Below are 20,897 nucleotides of genomic sequence, written 5' to 3' on the forward strand. Positions count from 1 at the left end.
GACCCTTTATCCGAGCACGCAACCTGGCAGGCCGCAGGAAAAGAGGGGGGGAAGAGAGAGCGCCCCCCCTCCCTCCTGAACCGTACCAGGCCACATGCCCTCAACATTGGGAGGATGCTTTGGGGGTCTGTGACCCCTCAAAGCACCTTGTCCCCATGTTGATGTGGAGAAGGGCCTCATCCCCACAACCCTGGCCGGGGGTTGTGGGGGTCTGCGGGCGGGGGGCTTATCAGAATCTGGAAGCCCCCTTTAACAAGGGGACCCCCAGATCCCGGCTCCCCCCTGTTTGAAATGGTAAGGGGGGTACGAAAGTACCCCTACCATTTCACAAAGAAAGTGTCAAAAAATTGTTAAATAAGACAAACACACTTTTGAAAAATTCCTTTATTAAAAATAAAAAAAAGATTCCAGCAGTGGTAATCCACTCTTGCTATCCAGTGACGGATGATATCTCTCCAGTGATGGTTGATCTGATCCAGCGCAGCGAATACATCCATCTTCTGTCTCCACGGAGGAGACACTGCGGGTATCCCGGCGGCCTGACGTTTGTTATATGGGGAGGGCGGGGCCATCCGTCACCTGACCCCACCCACCTCTGACGCAAGGGGAAACCCGGAGTTCCCCGTGACGTATGGGTGTCCCCACCCCCTCTGATGTAACACAGGCAGGTTTCCGTTACATTTTTCAAAAGTGTGTTTGTCTTATTTAACTATTTTTTACACTTTCTTTGTGAAATGGTAGGGGTACTTTTGTACCCCCCTTACCATTTCAAACGGGGGGGGGAGATCTGGGGGTCCCCTTGTTAAAGGGGGCTTCCAGATTCTGATAAGTCCCCCGCCCGCAGACCCCCACAACCACCGGCCAGGGTTGTGGGGATGAGGCCCTTCTCCACATCAACATGGGGACAAGGTGCTTTGAGGGGTCACAGACCCCCAAAGCATCCTCCCAATGTTGAGGGCATGTGGCCTGGTACGGTTCAGGAGGGAGGGGGTGCGCTCTCTTGTCCCCCCTCTTTTCCTGCGGCCTGCCAGGTTGCGTGCTCGGATAAAGGGTCTGGTATGGATTTTTAGGGGGAACCCCAAGACAATTTTTTTTAAAATTTGATGCGGGGTTCCCCTTAATATCCATACCAGACCTGAAGGGTCTGGTATGGATATTTAGGGGAAACCCCACTTAAATTTTTTTTTTTAATTTGACGTAGGGTTCCTCTTAATATCCATACCAGACCTGAAGGGCCTGGTAATTGAATTTGGGGGACCCCCACACTTTTTTTTTAATTTGTTTATTTTATCAATGACTTTCAATGAGTGTTCTCTGTATTACGGAGCCGACAATTCATAATAGCTGCGAGTGATTTTAAAGGACTTTTTTTCCTGCATACAGTGGTGTGAAAAAGTGTTTGCCCCCTTCCTCATTTCCTGTTCCTTTGCATGTTTGTCACACTTAAGTGTTTCGGAACATCAAACCAATTTAAACAATAGTCAAGGACAACACAAGTAAACACAAAATGCAATTTGTAAATGAAGGTGTTTATTATTAAAGGTGAAAAAAAATCCAAACCATCATAGCCCTGTGTGAAAAAGTGATTGCCCCCCTTGTTAAAACATACTATAACTGTGGTTGTCCACACCTGAGTTCAATTTCTCTAGCCACACCCAGGCCTGATTATTGCCACACCTGTTCACAATCAAGGCATCACTTAAATAGGAGCTGCTTGACACAGTAAGGTCCACCAGAAGATCCTTAAAAGCTACACATCATGCCGAGACCCAAAGAAATTCAGGAACAATTGAGAAAGAAAGTAATTGAGATCTATCAGTCTGGAAAGGGTTATAAAGCCATTTCCAAAGCTTTGGGAATCCAGCGAACCACAGTGAGAGCCATTATCCACAAATGGCGAAGACATGGAACAGTGGTGAACCTTCCCAGGAGTGGCCGGCCGCCCAAAATTACCCCAAGAGCGCAGCGACGACTCATCCAAGAGGTCACAAAAGACCCCACAACAACGTCCAAGGAACTGCAGGCCTCACTTGCCTCAGTTAAGGTCAGCGTTCATGCCTCCACCATCAGGAAAAGACTGGGCAAAAATGGCCTGCATGGCAGAGTTCCAAGGAGAAAACCACTGCTGAGCAAAAAGAACATCAAAGCTCGTCTCAATTTCTCCACAACACATCTTGATGATCCCCAAGACTTTTGGGACAACATTCTGTGGACCGATGAGACAAAAGTGGAACTCTTTGGAAGGTGTGTGTCCAAGTATATCTGGTGTAGAAGGAACACTGCATTTCATAAAAAGAACATTATACCAACAGTAAAATATGGTGGTGGTAGTGTGATGGTCTGGGGCTGTTTTGCTGCTTCAGGACCTGGAAGACTTGCCGTGATAAAAGGAACTATGAATTCTGCTGTCTACCAAGAGATCCTGAAGGAGAATGTCCGACCATCTGTTCGTGTACTCAAGCTGAAACGAACTTGGGTTCTGCAGCAGGACAATGATCCTAAACACACCAGCAAGTCCACCACCGAATGGCTGAAGAAAAACAAAATGAAGACTTTGGAGTGGCCTAGCCAAAGTCCTGACCTGAATCCTATTGAGATGTTGTGGTATGACCTTAAAAAGGCAGTTCATGCTCGAAAACCCTCTAATGTAACTGAATTAGGACAATACTGCAAAGATGAGTGGGCCAAAATTCCTCCAGGACGCTGTAAAAGCCTCATTGCACGTTATCGCAAACGCTTGGTTGCAGTTGTTGCTGCTAAGGGTGGCCCAACCAGTTATTAAGTTTAGGGGGCAATCACTTTTTCACACAGGGCCATGATGGTTTGGATTTTTTTTCACCTTTAATAATAAACACCTTCATTTACAAATTGCATTTTGTGTTTACTTGTGTTGTCCTTGACTATTGTTTAAATTGGTTTGATGTTCCGAAACACTTAAGTGTGACAAACATGCAACGGAACAGGAAATGAGGAAGGGGGCAAACACATTTTCACACCACTGTAAATGACACTTTGTGCAGGGACAGTTCTAAGCACCAGAAACATGCGCCCCTTCACAGGCATACTATAGACACCCCCCAGCTACGAAATTTAAAGGAATATTACACTTTTATTGTTTCACTTTAATCATTATTAAAATCACTGCTCCCGAAAAAACGGCCGTTTTTAAAACTTTTTTTGCATTGATACATGTCCCCTGGGGCAGGACCCGGGTCCCCAAACACTTTTTAGAACAGTAACTTGCAGAATCTTTTCTCTCTGTCAAATCTTTTTTCTCTGTTGAATATTTTCTCTATATAATCTTGGACTAATAGAGGTAAGGTTAGGCACATTCCACCACGGGTTCTATAGACACAGATTGTTATTGTCAGAGTCACGTCGAATCTCCTATTCTATATCGAACTGTTGTAACAAGGAAAATGAAAATAAAGCATTTATTTATGTCGGATCTTTTGTTTTTCGGATTCTGTGCGTGTTTGTCAAAACGAAAACGAAAATACCTGAAATTCGGACGAAAATGCATTCGGATGAAAACAAATGCACATGTCTAGCAACTATTCATTTTTTTACATTTTAGAATGGGTGACGCCTCAAGACTGCATCATTTTTAAAGGGTGCCTCCAGACTGTCCATCATTTTTAAAGGGTGTCTCAAGTCTGTCCATAATTTTAATAGGGTGCCTTAAGGGAAAAAAAGGTTGAGAAACACTGCCCTATCTTATACAACCCTGTTGGGGACCATAAGCCGATGTGTAGACACATGCTGCACAGGCATGGTCCACCATTGTCACTTTCAAAGAGACGGTTAGGAAGAATGATGTGCAGTTGATGCTGAAATAAAGTGCACAAAGGCAGGAAAATGCTGAAAGAGGCTGATGGAAATCGGCATGACATGCAAAAAAGTGAAACCAGTATTTTATTAAAAAGAAAAAATATATATTTTCACGATACACAGCCTTTTAGTAAACTACATATCACAATTCAAGGTGATAATGACAATAACAAGTAATGACCCTTCCTACAGTCTTCTGAAGCCCCATACACACTATCAGATTGTCTGCTGATTTTTTCCTTCAGGTTTACCAAAATCATGTAGTAGAAGGGCCTCCCTGATTGCATACACATTGAAACCCCTAAGGTTTGACCTCATATTATATGGTTTTGGTAAATCTGATGGAAAAAATCAGCAGAAAATCTGATAGTGTGTATGGGGCTTAACATTCACTTGTAGTACACATGAATCTAGCCATAAGTGGATTGAAATTTGGGCAGTTCAGCAGGGACTGCCTGAATTCTGATCCATCTATGGCCGATCCTGTTGGAGAACAATTGATCTACTGATTGACTAATCAGGAATGGGATTGCTGGAAAACTTTAGTTCAATCAGTGCTGCAGCCAACAAGTGCTGTTCAGTGAATTCTGACAGCGGAGGAGTCCAGCTTACTCAGCTTTTTCAGCAATAACTTTTCTTTACATTATATAACTCATAAATATACCACTTTTTAGGACAAACATGATTTCCTTTTGGTAATTTATTGATAGTCTTACTAATGTGATCTTATTTTTAATGCAATCCAGAGACAAAAAAAACATAACACTTTTTTCTACATCAATCAAAGTTTTAATTTAACAAAAACAGTGTTACTGTAATTAAAAAGTATCCATTATATTCTATGACACTTAACCCACATCCACACAAATGCAATTTGTCATGTGAATTGATAGTTCAAAATCGCATGACAAGTCGCACCCTATTTTTGGCAATGGGGCATTTCAAATTCTTGCAACTCGAGTCACGGTGACTTTGAAAAAGTTTTCTGCGCTACTTTTCTGTGATTTCACTGAGACCTGCATTGACTTCTGTTAAACAAAGTCGAAAGCCGCAATGAAATCGTTGATCCATATCGCACTGACCTTCGACTTTGAAATCTAATTGCTGTAGCGAGATTTCAAATCCGCACTTGTGTGAGCCCGGGCTAAAACCATAAATACAAAGCAATGCCAACAAAATATTTACAAAAAAAGGTTTGTTTTTTTCAACGATGCCTTTTTGTAAGTACAACACTAAAAAAAGTAATAAAAAAATAAAAAAAACAAGTTTAAACTTTAATGGTTAGAAAGATAGAAATACTGTATACCAAAAAAATAAAAACAGCAGGAAAAGAATTAACTGGGGAAAATGGGAAGAAGGCCTTAATTATGGCTGATTATGGCAAGAGTTAATAAGGAGCTAAAAAGAAACACATTTTAATATATACATAGGTTTTACTTGTCAGGCTGCTTTAACTAATAGAAGCAAGAGCCAGCACTCCAATTGACCTCGGGATTTGAATTAGGTCATTTTGCAGGAGCAATATACAAATATACTGAGTAAACCATAACATCCACCAGGTGTTTTATGGATTACTCTGCGTATTTGTACATTGCTCTTGCAAAATGAGCTTATTAAAGTCCTGCGATTGATTAGTTGAGTGCCAAATCTCTTTTCTACTGGTTAATGGTGTCACCATTAACTGTGCACCACCGACAAATGAAACAAAAGGGTGTCGTGCTGGATGGATGTTATATTGTTTTGTCTTTGTTGATATCATATGTGGATTGAAGCTTATCCCTCTGATCTGCAGATGAATGTAAATACAAAAATAACAATGTGTATCTTCTATGTGAACAGTGTTTATAAACACGGTGTCAGAATTTGTCTGTTGTGATAGCTGTTGTATTTACACAGCAACTCCCGGCTGTAAAAATTGCCAGCAAATGTAAGCGTTGTAACGGGCAGAAGATTAGGATGTACTACAAATGCCTTATGTATTTTCAATACGTTTTTTGGGCTTAAAGAAGCACGTCCAAGATCCACCAACTAGTTAAAGGCAAACAATTGCCAAATTGCCATTGTTTATATCACCTGCAAATCCGAGTTGCCTAGTTATCATGCAGATGTAATGAATTAAAAACGTTCTAAATCACTGAACCAAAAAGGATATGGAAGTTCTGACTTCCATCTGACTTTACATACTGCATGATTGCTCTACCCAAGGAGCTTAGAATGTACCGCATGTGTCAGTTCTGAGACTGCAAAGCAAAGTTATATAAATTCCAAATAGTTCAGTTTCTATACAGATGGTATTCGTTTTCAAATGTTTTTGTAGTTCTTTCACATAATGCATTTAAAAGACTATTTCCATAAGTACACTTTAAGGGGCTACTAAACATAAACACAAGCTGATTTATGTAAGAGAACCTTTAATCCATGAAAATATGAATGTCCATCACCACATAAAGTAAGCAGCAAGGGGTTTACGGCACACTGAGATCAATCCTCTTTCGATCCAACCAGACTGCAGCAATAAATTCAGCCAAGCTCAACTTCCAATTAAAGGGGGAATTCCCCACGGCTCTATTGTATATAAGATGCAGATAGGAATAATTGTATTTATCTGTAGTTGCATCTCCTGTAATAAAGCCATGGGGAATGCTTCCCTTAATTGCAAGTTGGGCTCCACAGAATTTATTGCTGTAAAGAAGTTTTAATAAACACTCATTGGTGAATATGGAAAAGTTTAGGAGATTACCCAAAATGAAACAGAATTATCATATATGTTGATACACTAGGGGAGGTGATATTTTTAGAAACATCACTCATTTCCTGTCCCATAATACACATCAGAAAACTACCAACTATTATACTGGTATTACGTTTTGCCAAAAATGGCAACTAATAAATACACAAAAATGCCACAAAACAAAATCACACAAATGCTAAATATCTTCATTTCTTGACTGTTGTAAAAAAAAATTCTTCCCATTTGTGACCGTTATTAGATGTGCTTTCCATAAATGTATATTCTTTTGTTTCAGGTTCATCCTTTGAGATAGAACTCCTGATAAAAGATTTAATGGCCATCACTGCACAGCCTTTTGCAAGACAAAATGTAGCACCCTGTCCTAAATAGAGATTATCAGTAAATTTAGCGTTGGTGGGTTGCAGCACCTAGCTAATTTGTAGTCTTCATGATCATTTGGGTTTTCTCTTAAGCTATGCATAGCTGTAGTTCCTGCCTTTTGTCAATAGGTGGCACTGTTACCCTTGGCATTAGTATGATGAGCTGCAGTAAAACTGGGTTATGTATATGCCTACTTCTCTCAGCCAATCAGTAGGGTTTCTTGGTCACTTGTACGTGCTGGAGCAAAGTATACATATTCAGGGAGGTCAAGTGATCAGGGTTCTTTTGCCCAGATCTTGGTCTGGTGTGGATGTGTAAGGAACACATGTGCTGGGTAGGCCTGAAGCCTAAGGTCTAGCCATGTACTTTAGGCTCTGCAATTGAGGGCCTCTCTTTGTGCATGAGTGAAAGGGTGGAAACCTGAGATGGAGGTAGCAGAAGCCTCTCTGACAAAGATGAGGAACTGTGAAAGAGACTGGGAAAGCATTAAAGATGGACTCATCCAACCAAGTCCTGCACGTTACTGTGAGTTGTTGCCATAGGAGATAGTTGTTGCTACTAGAGTTAAGAATGCTGGGTACAACGTAAAGGCACTTTTTCTGTACTTCTGTCCACCTTAGTAATTGTGCCTAAAGAATCTACAAGTCTGCTTTCCTACTTGTTCTAGAGGGTGTCCTGTGCTTTACCCCTTTCACCCTGACTTTTCTTTTTGTCATGCGAGAAATAAACTCACTTCTGTTCAGCACAGAAGTGACCAGTCACAATTAGTGTACACTCTGCATGTATGCACTAGACACAGGACCCAGCTGCAAAAGCTGTGCAGCTCTGGGCAGGACCACACAGTGAATAACTTGGAAAGTATTTTATAATGTAGCTAAAAAGAGGAGGGTAAATTTAACAGAAACCCTCACTAGAATCTTAAGTCAGTGACTTTTATATATACAGTATACATCAAAAAATAAAACATTAGACAGAATATATTTTTTGTTAACCACTTCAGCTCTGGCATGGATACCCCTATGGACCAGAGTAATTTGTGTACTGTGGGTTTATTATTTGGTAATAACTTTGTCATTATTTATGATACCAAAGTAATATTGTATAGATATATTGCAGGACAAATATATGTTTCTTTTGGCAATATTTTCTGGCAAATGTATTTTATTTTCTAAATAATCTAATGATAAAAAAAAGTAACAAAATGTGGAGATATTTTTTTTTCTAGTTTGATCAATGCTAGTTTTAACAAAACAGTGTCACTGCAGATAAAGTGTCAATTGTTATCTTTAATTTGGAATGACTAAAATGTAATTTCTTGTACACTGCATGGTAAACTTAAAAATGACAAATACAATAAGATTATTTTCATGTGATACCACAAAAATAAATAAACAAAACAAATTTTTAAAAAAGTGTAGCAAGGTCTCCGGCCTCCTTCAGTCTAATGAGAACCTCCAGGGCCAGCGATATCTGACATCCTTCAGTATGCGGTGGGTTATGAGGCATAGTTGGTGCAAGGTGGAAGTTCTTGTATGCAAAAGAGATGTTTATTTCTATTACAAACTTTTATGGAGGGGAAAGAGGGTTAGGGCCAGGGCACCCTTGAGTGGTTGCAAGTTCAATTAGCAGACCCGAGACTTCAATAAAAGGACAGCCATGAAAACTGCCTCAAATCAATAGAGGACTGGATGACCACCAACTCCCTCCAACTGAACGAATCAAAGACAGAGCTTCTTATCTTACACCCAAATCATAAGCCCGCAACCAAAACCTCCTGGTCTCCACCAACCGTCTTTGGGCAGACTATCTCCCCAAAGACCAAAGCGAAGAGTCTCGGGGTTATTTTAGACGCACAAATGTCAATGGATGCGCAAATAGGATCTGTAGTCAGTCGATCTCACCATCTGCTGCGCATGCTTTGCAGACTTATCCCTTTTATCCCAAAGAATGACAAAGCAGTGGTAGTTGGAACAATCATTAATTCACGACTGGACTACGCAAACTCGCTTTACATAGGATTTCCACAATATCAACTTGCGCGATTACAACTGATCCAAAACACGGCTGGAAGGCTGATAACAGGAAAAAAACCCTGGGAATCCATCTCTCCTTCGCTGAGGAGCTTAAATTGTCTAACCGTAAAAAAATCGGATCACGTTCAAGACCCTTTGCCTCACCCACAAATGCGTGCATAGAGAAGCTCCGCAATACCTAATGGAGAAAATAAATCATTACACACCAAACCGCAGTCTTCGTTCAGCCAACAAAAACCTCCTCCTCGTGCCCAAAGCCCGGTATAAATCCAAGGGTGATCGGAGATTCGCTGTCCAAGGGCCTCGGCTATGGAATGCTCTACCAATCAACATCCGCCAGGAAGAAAATCACCTGGCTTTTAGGAAAAAACTCAAGACCTTCCTCTTTTAGCAGATGATCAAAGCTCGCCACAGCGCCTAGAGGCGATTCAGTTCGCATTGTGCGCTATACAAGTATTTCATTCATTCATTCATTCATTCATTCACAGCCATGCAGGTAAGGCCTCCAACAAGAAGCCACATCTGCACGTGGAGGGATGCCGTCTCTTATGGCAACAGTCTTTAACAGTTCCTAACACCAACAATAACAGTTCCTTCACTTTCCATACAACTTCTCCTTGTAGTTCTTCAGCCCACTGAGCTCCTGGTCTCTCACTAGACCCTCTGATTCACTGCCACTGAATCCCTTGAGCTTCTCCAATCTTTTCGGTGGTATCTTCAAGCGTCACCCCCGCTTCTCTGCTGGGTCCCTAGCTTGGCACTCCCAATACTTCTCAAGCTTCACCTCCACTGGCTGGGTCCCTGACTTGCTCACCATCTGACGTTTTTCGATTCTCCACCATGCCCGTTTGGTGAGAACGTGACTCTGGTACTTGCTTCAGTTACTCACTGTGGTCCCTGGTAATAAGGTGGATGGTCCCTTTGTGGCAACAGCTTCCCCTCTACCTCCAACCACTGACAGGTTCTCTGGCCTGCAGAACCATCATTTCTGGTTGGACTGCAATCCACAATCCCAACCCTGCGCTGCTCTCTCTTGATTCTGGATAGGCCTCAGACAGCCTAGGAGCCAGATGCCCCTGGGATAGACCCCATCTCCGACCTAACAGTCAGGGGCAATACGACACACGTCCACCCAGACAGCCGTCCAGGTGGCACAGAACAGTGATCACCTGATTCCACCCAAATATATAGGTTTTCCCGGCAGGCCAAGGAATCCTAGAAAACCCCTGTCCATTGGCTGAGATACCCCATATACCCATAACCTAACCTTGAGTTGCTCTTCTCATATCTAGTACCACCAAGTACCTGGCCACCTAGTGGTAGAAAAGAAAAGTGTAATAAGGCCAAACTTAGGAAGAAATCAATGGATCTCTAACAATCGACCAGGTGGACTACTCCTGGCAAGTAAATATGTGAGGAGCATATTCCTAAATCCAGGGTGCTACATCAGTATATGAAAAGGTAAAACAAAAAACTAGAATGGTAAACTTTAAAAAATAGCAAACAAATAATAGACAAAATGAGAAGCACAGGAATGAGATAATTAGGCTTTTTTAACCCCTTCCTGCAGCCATATCCTAACCCCCTAAGCCCACGTACACACGGTCTGAGATTTTGCCAACCAAATCCGTCGGATTTTGCCCGTCGGATTTAGTCCGACGGATTGTGTCCGAAACTGTTGCATACACACGGTCGGGCCAAGTTGGCGAAAAATCCGATCTTTCAGAACGTGATGACGTAATTTCGTTACGATGGGACTACATTCAGGCTAGTAGCCAATAGCTTTGATGTAGGAATTTGATCTGAGCATGCGTGGCACTTGGTCCGATGAAAATGCTCTACACATGATCGGATTAGGTCTGTCCGGCCCAGTTGGTCGGGAACTCTTTCCAACATGTTGGAAATTTGGAACGGACGGAGATTCGGACAGAATCAGTCCGATGCATACCACACACAGTCGGATTATCTGACGACACAGTCCGATAAGACTCATTCCAACAGATTCTCCGACCGTGTGTACAAGGGCTAACAGCTTCTAAATGGTGGGAGACAGCGGTGGGCATGTGGGTCATGAGAATGCTATGATTGACTATTACAGTGGTCACATAATTGGAAAGCTCTCGATCGAAAGTATGCATTGGAAGCTTTCCCAATGTCCCTGGTAATTGTGCTAGGAGCGCACAGGACACATACTCTCAGCACATAAATGTTTACATTTGGGACATATATGCGTCATCTCGTCGTTAAAGCCCACCCACCGAGAGGCCGCATATATGCGTAGCGTATGGCCGGCAGGAAGAGGTTAAAAAAAAAAATTCAAAGCTGAAAATATAAAAGTTGGGTAAACAAAAAAAATGATTTAACTCAGATTGCTGGACATTGGATTAACTTACCCAATCATAATGCAGGAGATGGCAGTCCCCAAAAATGCGTATGTTATTATAGTTCCCAGATTGCGAAAGAAGTGTCTCTGTAACATAGAATCAGAAAAATTACTCAACTTTGTCCAAAAAACCTGCAAAATAAACATAACCCTTAATAAACCCTCAGTCACCTGTTCCTACCTAGCTGTCAGAGCTGCAATAATTCTCTTGTGCACAGTTCAGCCTCCTTCTCCCTATGATAACAGTACTTGTCTATCTATTGGAGTCTGTAGGAAAATATGGCTACTAAACTTCTGCTTTCTTAAGGTGGCCATTTTTTAAGCAAATTTTGTACAGTTTCTAATGGACCAGACAAAACTCACTCAGTGGGTGGCCCTGCCCTGTTTGACAAAACACAACAGTCCAGCAAGGGGATTCATCCATCCGCACTGTTTAGCGAGACCAGTTGACTTCATTTGGTTTATTTCGTTCAGACCACAGGCTTTGCCATGTTCTGCCCCCCAACTACTGAAGGAGTAGAGTAGCAGCAGGCTTGAGGTCATCTCTTAGCTGTCTTCTCTTGGAAAAATGTTAACCTACAGCATGTGCAAAGTGACTGAGCCCTGACAGGGGCTCTGACACCCACTATGCAGAGAATAATAGATTACTAATACAAAGTAGTACTTACAATATGTAAACATAACAGTACTGAATTTGTAACTTAAACAAATTGACAGGTGCTGCTCAAGGCTCCAGCGGGTCTTCCTGTGTAGCAGCCACTTGGAGTGCAGACAAGGACAGTGCTCCTCCCAGCTCTAGACATTTAATAGAAAAGGGGAAAGTCCTGGAACCCCATGACCAAGCTCTGTAGGTGGAGTGAAACATTGTGGGTGTGGCCTGGTTGGAGCCCTGGCTGATGCTGTCATACACCTTCTTACAGAGATGTGCGGCTTCCGGGACTTTTCTCTTTTCCATTGAAAGTACTGAGTTTGTAAATTAACACATAATATGATTAAAGTATGTATGAGCAGTATCTTTGAAAATCTGCCTAAAGTTCAGCTTTAAATCTTTAAAATGAAAGTGTAACTAAATCTATAGAACCAGGACTGGCAACCCATCGACATGTAGCCCGTGGGTAGGCAACAGGTAGACTGGGAAGGGTTTCTGCCCCACCGACCCTGCTACTGCTAGTGCCAGTCTATTTCTTTCCGCCCCCAGCTTCCTCCACCATGCCTTCAGTTCTACTCTCTCCCTCCCCTCTAACCTCCTCCAGCACTGTGAACAGCAGAGACCGAGAGGTAGCACAGCCCAGGACAGAGGGCAGGAGAGGAGCTGGCCAAGTTAACTTTTCAAATTAACCCACAGGTGATTGGTTGCTAGGTCCTAAGCAACCAATCACCAGCTTGCTAATATTTAAAGCCAGCTCCTGCTCCTGCCCCTGTACAGAACTGTGTTGCTTCTCAGTCTCCTGTGTGCACAGGTAGGATGCTATGTGAGGCAAGGAGGGGGGAGGGGGGGGTGGGAGGGGACACTGATCCTTGAAATCTGAGTGTAACGCACTGCTGATCCCTGAATTCTGAGTGTAACGCACTGCTGATCCCTGAATTCTGAGTGTAACGCACTGCTGATCCCTGAATTCTGAGTGTAACGCACTGCTGATCCCTGAATTCTGAGTGTAACGCACTGCTGATCCCTGAATTCTGAGTGTAACGCACTGCCGATCCCTGAATTCTGAGTGTAACGCACTGCTGATCTCTGCATTCTGAGTGTAACGCACTGCTGATCCCTGCATTCTGAGTGTAACGCACTGCTGATCCCTGCATTCTGAGTGTAACGCACTGCTGATCCCTGTATTATGAGTGTAACGCACTCCTGATCCCTGCATTCTGAGCGTAACGCACTCCTAAACACTGCACTCTGTTGTAATACTTGTGTCCACTGCGTTTGAGCTCTATTTTGAGGTTAACAATGTATCATCACCCGCAGTAGATCACAAAGGCAGTGCGTTTTTAACACCATTCAGGAAACACACATGGAACATGCTTTTATGGCATCACATTATGGTGTGAACTGGCCCTAACAACAGGACGTTGTGCCCTGTGATATTTGACTTCATCATTGTTGTTCAAGTAGATCTCCATCTCTCTAAGGTTGCCTACCCCTGCTGTAGAAGCTCTCCAGAGCAACTGCCATAATGTGCAGGTATGCAAAGCATATTTGTACATTATAGCAGACTTAAATTCTAGTGTGCCCCCTACATTGATGCACAGTCCTTGCTACCCCCTACTGTCACCATCTTCTCCAGGTCTTCTGCATCCAACTGCATGCAAGGGTCACATCTGCCCAAAACCCAACTCCATTCTTGGCATCTTATAGATGCTGGGAACGAACGAGGAATGCATACGACAATGCACTGCAAGCAGTTTATGCAAAGAAAAAAAACAGACAGCAGAAAGGTAAAACTCTTATTTATAAAGTCTCTACAAAAAAATTGTAGCTGTGAGCAGTTGTTTTTTTTATCACTTTCGATTTAGCTACTCTTTAATAAAAGTTAAAAGAAGAATGTTTTTATTTATTTATTTATTTATTTTTTTACCATCATACTTACCTAGGTGGATGCACCATCGGACCGATGCTGCATCTGTCCCCCGCTGCCTCTGCACTGAGAACTGAGCCATCGAACACCATCGATGGCTCGGTTCTCTCAGCTCCCCGAGCAGAGAGCTGCTTACTGTCAGCAGTTCTCCGCTCTGAACGTCCCCCCCCCCCCCCCCCGCGCGCGCGCGCGTGCTCACTGGAGTGCTGAGCTGTGGAGGGGTGGGGAGCGGCCATCTCAGAGAGCCTGAGCCAAGCATCAGTCCAAGCACCTGGCGGATCCAGACTTTATTGTCGGGATGATGCTATACCAGTGATGTCAGCAGAGACTGACCCCAGACCGCTCTCTGCTGAAAACAGGTCACAGGAGTGCAAAACAGATTGCACTCCTGTGACCCATAGGAGAAGCCCAGGTAAACGAGCTCAGGCTGGACTTCTCCTTTAATGCCCTGCCTGTACACCATAACATATTTTCTAAGGACACCAGAAACCATTCTTCATGGAAATTGAAAAAACATTCCCAAAGAGTACACCACTAAGTTGAAGTTTTATATTTTCTTTAAGTATGTGTAATGGTGTATATCCCATTACCTGCAGGCTGTTGCTTCTGTTTTCACAGCACCAGAAGACAGCCGCACAGGGCAGTATCCGGGGGCTCTGAAGGAGACACAGCAGGGATGATTTTTAACAGAAGCAGCTGCCTGCACATAACTAATGTGTTTGGTGCTATATTAAAAAAAAAAATTAAATTGCAAAATTCACAGATTCCAACCCCAAGCAATAAACAGCACAAAATTAAAGCTGAAAGAAAATGACTCATAAATTGATCAACCAATTCAAAATATAGTAAACAAGGAAAAAGTGCCAAACTGTGAATGATCAATTATAATATATAACATCAAAATTAAAGCTGACATCTAGGCAGATATAGAAGACACAAATAAATGCAGCCCTGTAATCATTAATACATCATTACATTTATTTTTGTAAATGCAAGCAGTGCAAGTACCTGCGTTTGTCAGCCTTATCTAGCCCCTGTATAGCAAGGCTGTAGCAAGAAAAGAAGAAACAGTACAAGCCAATCTATTCATATACTGATAAGAAGCATGCTGATAGGAGGAGAGAGCAGAATGACATGGAGATAAGCTTATCACTGTGCTGCCTCTCCTTTCACTGTCCAGTCACAAGCTGGGGCGAGTCCAGATGACCTGCCCTCAGTGGAAGTGAAAGATGCTGGCCATCAGACTGAGGACATTCAGTGGCAGAAAGAATGCACTGTGGAGGAATTCCCTGCCTCATTGGCTTATACTTGGGTTATATGTATTAAGTTTTTCTTTTTTTGTTTCATGCTTTTCTGATGGTATACTAACATTGTACTTTTTTCTCAATTCACGTACTGTATATCATGGGGCTTATTGCTCCCACCATTCATTCTTGTAATACCGGAAAAAATCTTTTATGTTTCTAGGCTCTTGTGATCTATGGTATGACACTTTCTATTTAATCCATTGGAAATGTATGGATAACCATATTTTCTTAATCTGATGTGTTTTTGTATGCTTCACTTGCATTTGTCAAAAAAAAAACATTGAACAAGAAACAGGTGATAATTTTGTGCATCCAAGCTTCAATCACTAGGTTACAAATTGCACCAATTTCATGCAACTAGTACAAAGAGCTATTGCACCACATCATACGTTCAGGAAAGGTGAATACGCTCCTGTTTATAGAAATTCTGTTTTATACATGTGTTCAGTGTTACAGTGGTTTTACCTTCTTTAAACTGTATCCAGCATGGAAGATTATTGGAGGCAGGAGTACATTGAAGAAAACCTCAGGATCAAAGGTCATCTGAAAGGTAAAAAATATGTCTCAAACATAATTATCAAAAGAAATATTGAAGACATCTGCACAGAGGTTAAATGTGAGATGAGAGGGGAGTCTGCATATGTATAGATATTTCTACACTCCAAATCCAATGAAACTCTCACTGTCCAACAAGGGTTACAAAGAACCCTACTTCCTACACATGTGTGCTAACCATCTCAACATGGAGCCTCCCAGCTATGTGTATTCCTTAGCTGGTAAAAGGAAGTTGTCAATTTTGCCTAGTTAGATTCCACTATTTTCTATGCTTTTCACTCCAGCTGTGCTATCACTGATATTACCAGCCCCAACGGACCAACCCACAGAGAGGCTATAATAGCAATGAAAAATCACCAGGTTCCTTTATTGGACCTCTCTGTACAACCTTCACAGGTCTAATGGTCCTTTTGGGCCCTTGTGTAGCAGCATGGGCTGTAAATTAAGTTGTCCACAAAGACATCTGTATAGGTTATAATAATGGTAATATTAATAAGATTAATTATGGGAAGGTTACAGCAACAAGAAAAAACAGGGGCCAGTGAAAGACACGCAAGGGCACTGAAGACTATCAGGACAGTGAACTGGCGGAGTGCTAATGTGAACATAACTAATGGCACTCAAACTCGCTCACAGAATTAACAACACATAAAATAACAAAACATTTATAATTTCTCTGTATCCTAGACAATATACAGGTATTAAAATATGACTGCAAATTATCATGGTCTACATTTTATTTTCTGTCTTTAAACATACATAATTTATATCATGTTATAATATTGTTCATATCAGTTTGCTGAACAATCAAAATTAACAAAATGTTATTTTTAACAATAATAAAAACAAAAAAATTATTTGAAAAAATTGCACCATGTATAGCCTGTTCCTTGAAAAAAATGTACCATGTATAAACTGTTCCTAGGAAAAATAGCATCATGTATAACCTGTCTCTAGGAAAAATTGCACCATGGTTAAGTCAAAGATTTATACACGATGCAATGTAAAAAGCATTTCTATGAATAATGCTACCTCTATGGTGAGGTGAACACGTCTTACTGATCTATCTGGCTACCAGATGTGCCTCGGACACTTTGTAGACCTTCTAAAGGCATAGTAAAATAGGTAGAGTGGTTATAAAAGTGTATATTATATTGTATAGCTGAGAACAAACTAATAAGCATTTAAAAACTTCCTAGGCACATACACAATATGGAAATAACAGTTCATTGAAATAGATTGGTAATAGATTGGTGTTTCTACCGTAGAACAGACTCATAATTACATTAATATTCAGAGGTAATGCTTCTATAGGTACAGTATACTGTTTTAAGCAACGCACTGATAGATACTGCATTAAACAGGCAGGAAGGCACTCATATATACTGCATTAAACATGCAGTAAGGCACTGATATATACTGTGGATATGGAAGAAAGAGAACAATTTATCAAATATTGGACTGAAAGATTGTTCCAATAGTGGATAAAGAACCTTGATCAACTTTCAGACAAATTCAAGATGATCTAACTGTGTCAGCTCGCACTATAAGTCATCATTTGAATAAAAAGGCACGCTATGGTAGGAGACCCAGGAGAACTCCACTGCTGACAAGGAAACATAAAAAAACAGATTGGAGTTTGCCAAAATCTGAGGAAGCCAAAATCCTTTTGGGAGAATGTGCTGTGAACAGACAAAACTAATATTACAGCTTTTAGGAAAAGCCCATCATTTAACTGTTTTCATAAAAAGAAGTGAGGCCTTTAAAGAAAAGAATACAATACCTACAGTCAAACATGGTGGAGGTTCACTGATGTTTTAGGGTTGCTTTGCTGTTTCAGGCACTGGATGTCCTAACCGTTAGCATGGCATTATGAAATCTGAAGACTATCAAAGAATTCCGGGGAGCAATGTAGGGCCCAGTGTCAGAAAGTTGGGTCTCCATCAGAAGTCATGGGTCTTACAGCAGGACAATGACCAAAAGAACACATCAAAGAGCACCCAGAAATGGTTAAAGACAAAGCGTTGGAGAGTACTGAACTGGCCAGATCTAAATCCTATAGAGTGCCCGTGAAGAGATCTCAAAACAGCAGTTGGAGAAGGGAACCCTTCCAATCTAAGAGACCTGGAGCAGTTAGCGAAAGAAGAGTGGTCCAAAAGTCCAGCAGAGAGGTGTAAGCAACTCATTGATGGTTACAGAAAGTGATTGATTTCAGTTATTTCTTCCAAGGGGTGTACTACCAAGTATTAAATTGAGGGTGCCAATAATTTTGTTCAGTCCATTTTTGGAGTGCGTGGAATGTGTCAGATTTGGCTTTTTGTTTCTACACTTTTTGGTGTCATGCCAGTACAAACAAAAGAGGTAAACATGAAGATGCCTAAACATTTGTAATTGCAACAATTTTCTGGGTGAAGTGGTGCATTATCTGACAGAAATACAGGGGTGACAATCATTGCACTCTACAGGCTCAGTGGCTGCAGCTATCCGCACACAGCTGTAAATGTCATCTGTAGGAATCAGTCAATTCTTGCCATTGGGTTTCACAGCAAGGCTAGAGATCAGTGCAAATGCAAACCTTCGAACATTTTGAGATGTGAATGAGGGACACCTATTAGCAAACGTATGTAGGCATAGGATACACCCCCCTGCCACACCCTCCTTAAATGAGAATTATACAAAAAATATATAGAGTTAAAGTGGTTGTAAACCCATTTAGAAAAAAAAAAACTGCTAGACAAAGCGGGTTATTTACGAAAAAGGCAAATCGACTTTGCACTGCAAGTGCACTGGAAAGTGTACTGAAAGTGTACGAAACCCAGCTCCGCTGGACTTTCCGAACGAGCGGACTTGCCCACACTCGCCTACACACGACCGGACCTTTCCAGCCCACACATGGAGTAAAGTCCGTTCATTTTCAACGTAACTCCAGGTAGACAGGATTAGCAAAGAAAGTCATGTTGCCACCTCCATTAGCGAGATTGACACCTTGCTAGCCCCGTCGCCTGGTATGGATTTAAAGCGGAGCTCCACCCTAAAGTGTAACTTCCGCTCATTGGAACCCTCCTCCCCTCCGGTGCCCCAATTGGCACCTTTCAGGGGGGAGGGGGGTGCAGATACCTGTATAGTACAGGTATTTGCACCCACTTCCGGCATAGATAGTCGCAGATTCTGCGGGTATTTACGCCACTTCCTGCAGGTCCTCCGCTGTCTGGTGGGAAACACACGGATCCCAGAGACAGCGGGGACCATCCTTATTGCGCAGCACGACTCGCGCATGCGCAGTAGGGAACCGGAAAGTGAAGCCGCAAGGCTTCACTTCCTGATTCCAATACCGAAGATGGCGGCGGCAGCACCCGAGAGCCGATCGAGAGATCGGCTTCGGGTACCGACATCGCGGGCGTGCTGGGCGGGTAAGTGTCCTTATTTTAAAAGCCAGCAGTTGCAGTATTTGTAGCTGCTGACTCTTAAAAACAAAAAAAAAACGGCGGAACTCCTGCTTTAAAGGGGAAACCCTACGCTGAAAAAACGGTGTGGGGATCCCACCAAAGTCAATACCAGACCCTTATACGAGCACGCAGCCCGGTCGGTCAGGAAAAGTCTGGCGGACCTCCGCCAAAAGTCCAGCGGATTGTCCGCCGGAAAAGTCCGGTCGTGTGTAGGCAAGTCCGCTCGTTTGGAAAGTCCAGCGGACCTCCACTATGTCTGATCGTGTGTACGTGGGAATAAGGGGTAGATCTGAAATGAGTGGAAGCTCTGCTGATTTTATCATCCAATCATGTGCAAGCTAAAATGCTGTTTTTTTATTTTCCTTGCATGTCCCCCTCGGATCTACAGCGACTTTACTTCCAAGTGCACTTGCAGTGCAAAGTGGAGTTTTCTTTAGTAAATAACCCCCAAAGGCATAATGCAGTGACCCCGTACATCGCTGTGACCGGCGACATGTCTCTCGGAGTTATTTCTGGGTTCGCAGGAGCCGCCGGTCACGGATGACACCTTTAAACCCACAAATTCTTTGATATTGGCTTTTGACATTTACAAATGCAGCAATTTAGAAATTGGATGAAAGTCCCGTGAAAAACGTTTAGAAAGATAAATAGTGCATTTTATATACAACTATAAATCAGACCAAAATAAGGGACAAATGCAAAGGAAAGCTAGACAGGGACAGTTGGGAGCTATGCAAATGCACTAGCTTGGAGTTCTGTTCTGAGGAAATACCTCCACTTTCATCAAGTTCGTTACACACTAGTCATGTCAAGTAGTGTCACTTGTGAAGATAAACAGGAAGTGATGGCTCAGCATTACCACATTACCACTATTCTCTAACGTGAATATCATGCACATTTCAGCAGATTCGTGTTTCCTAAAAGATTTCCTTATAGCTCAGATAGCAATTGTGTATTGAAAAAAAAATCTTTCAGCATGACATACTGTATGTACCTAGCAATCTATTGAGAGAATATAACAGTGTATTTATGCATATCTGTAATATGTAGAAAAAAAATAAAAATAAATTTGTATTCAATCTAGAAGGCCCTTGCACTACAATGTTGTTGGTCGACAAGAAAGATTGTACAATCAGATCATATGCAGGTTGCCGCTTGTTCAGAAACGTGCAGATGTGAATGGAGCCTAATGCCTAATGAAACCCCAATCGTGGATAGCATGCATTATGGCAACGTAAGTGTGATATACCTCTGCAGCTTGTTTCCACAATCTTCGGCAAAGTGCACATTTTCTGTGCGGGTTGCCACACGCTCAGAAATTCACAGTTGGGAATGCATGGCAACTCAAGCATGCGTTTCCGAAACGAGCAGCAAGGCACATGTTTTCTGTGCGAGTCACTGCATGTTGGAAAATGCTGAGATGTGAATGCAGTCTAACTGTTAATGACACCCTATTCGTGGTTAGTAGATGCATGTTTAGATGTGTGTCTGTCGCGTGACAAAACACACCAAAACGCGCACTGAATAAAACATGAAATGCTACACAACTGAAAGGTTCTTGATCTACCCCAGATAGCAAGCAATTGTGCTGCAAGTTTGAAAATGACTTGCTAAGCTATTGCTAGACTTGCCAGACTTCACAAGTTTATTACAC

At 42.1% G+C, this 20,897-nt stretch overlaps 1 protein-coding gene across 1 annotated transcript in view; it reads right to left on the reverse strand.

Moving 5' to 3' along the window:
• SLC9A9 (solute carrier family 9 member A9) overlaps nt 1-20,897 on the reverse strand; it is a 1,026,444-nt gene that overhangs the window by 950,164 nt on the left and 55,383 nt on the right. Inside the window, exons 3-4 of the mRNA XM_077488236.1 lie at nt 15,708-15,785; nt 11,370-11,446 (exon numbers count right to left, since the gene is read on the reverse strand). Coding sequence (XP_077344362.1) covers nt 11,370-11,446; nt 15,708-15,785 — 155 coding nt within the window. The remainder of the gene's footprint in view (nt 1-11,369; nt 11,447-15,707; nt 15,786-20,897) is intronic.

The sequence above is a fragment of the Lithobates pipiens genome, unplaced genomic scaffold (genome assembly GCF_037356315.1).
Source record: "Lithobates pipiens isolate NorthernLeopardFrog02 unplaced genomic scaffold, aLitPip1_a1.2 Scaffold_18, whole genome shotgun sequence".
Classification (NCBI taxonomy): Eukaryota; Metazoa; Chordata; class Amphibia; order Anura; family Ranidae; genus Lithobates; species Lithobates pipiens.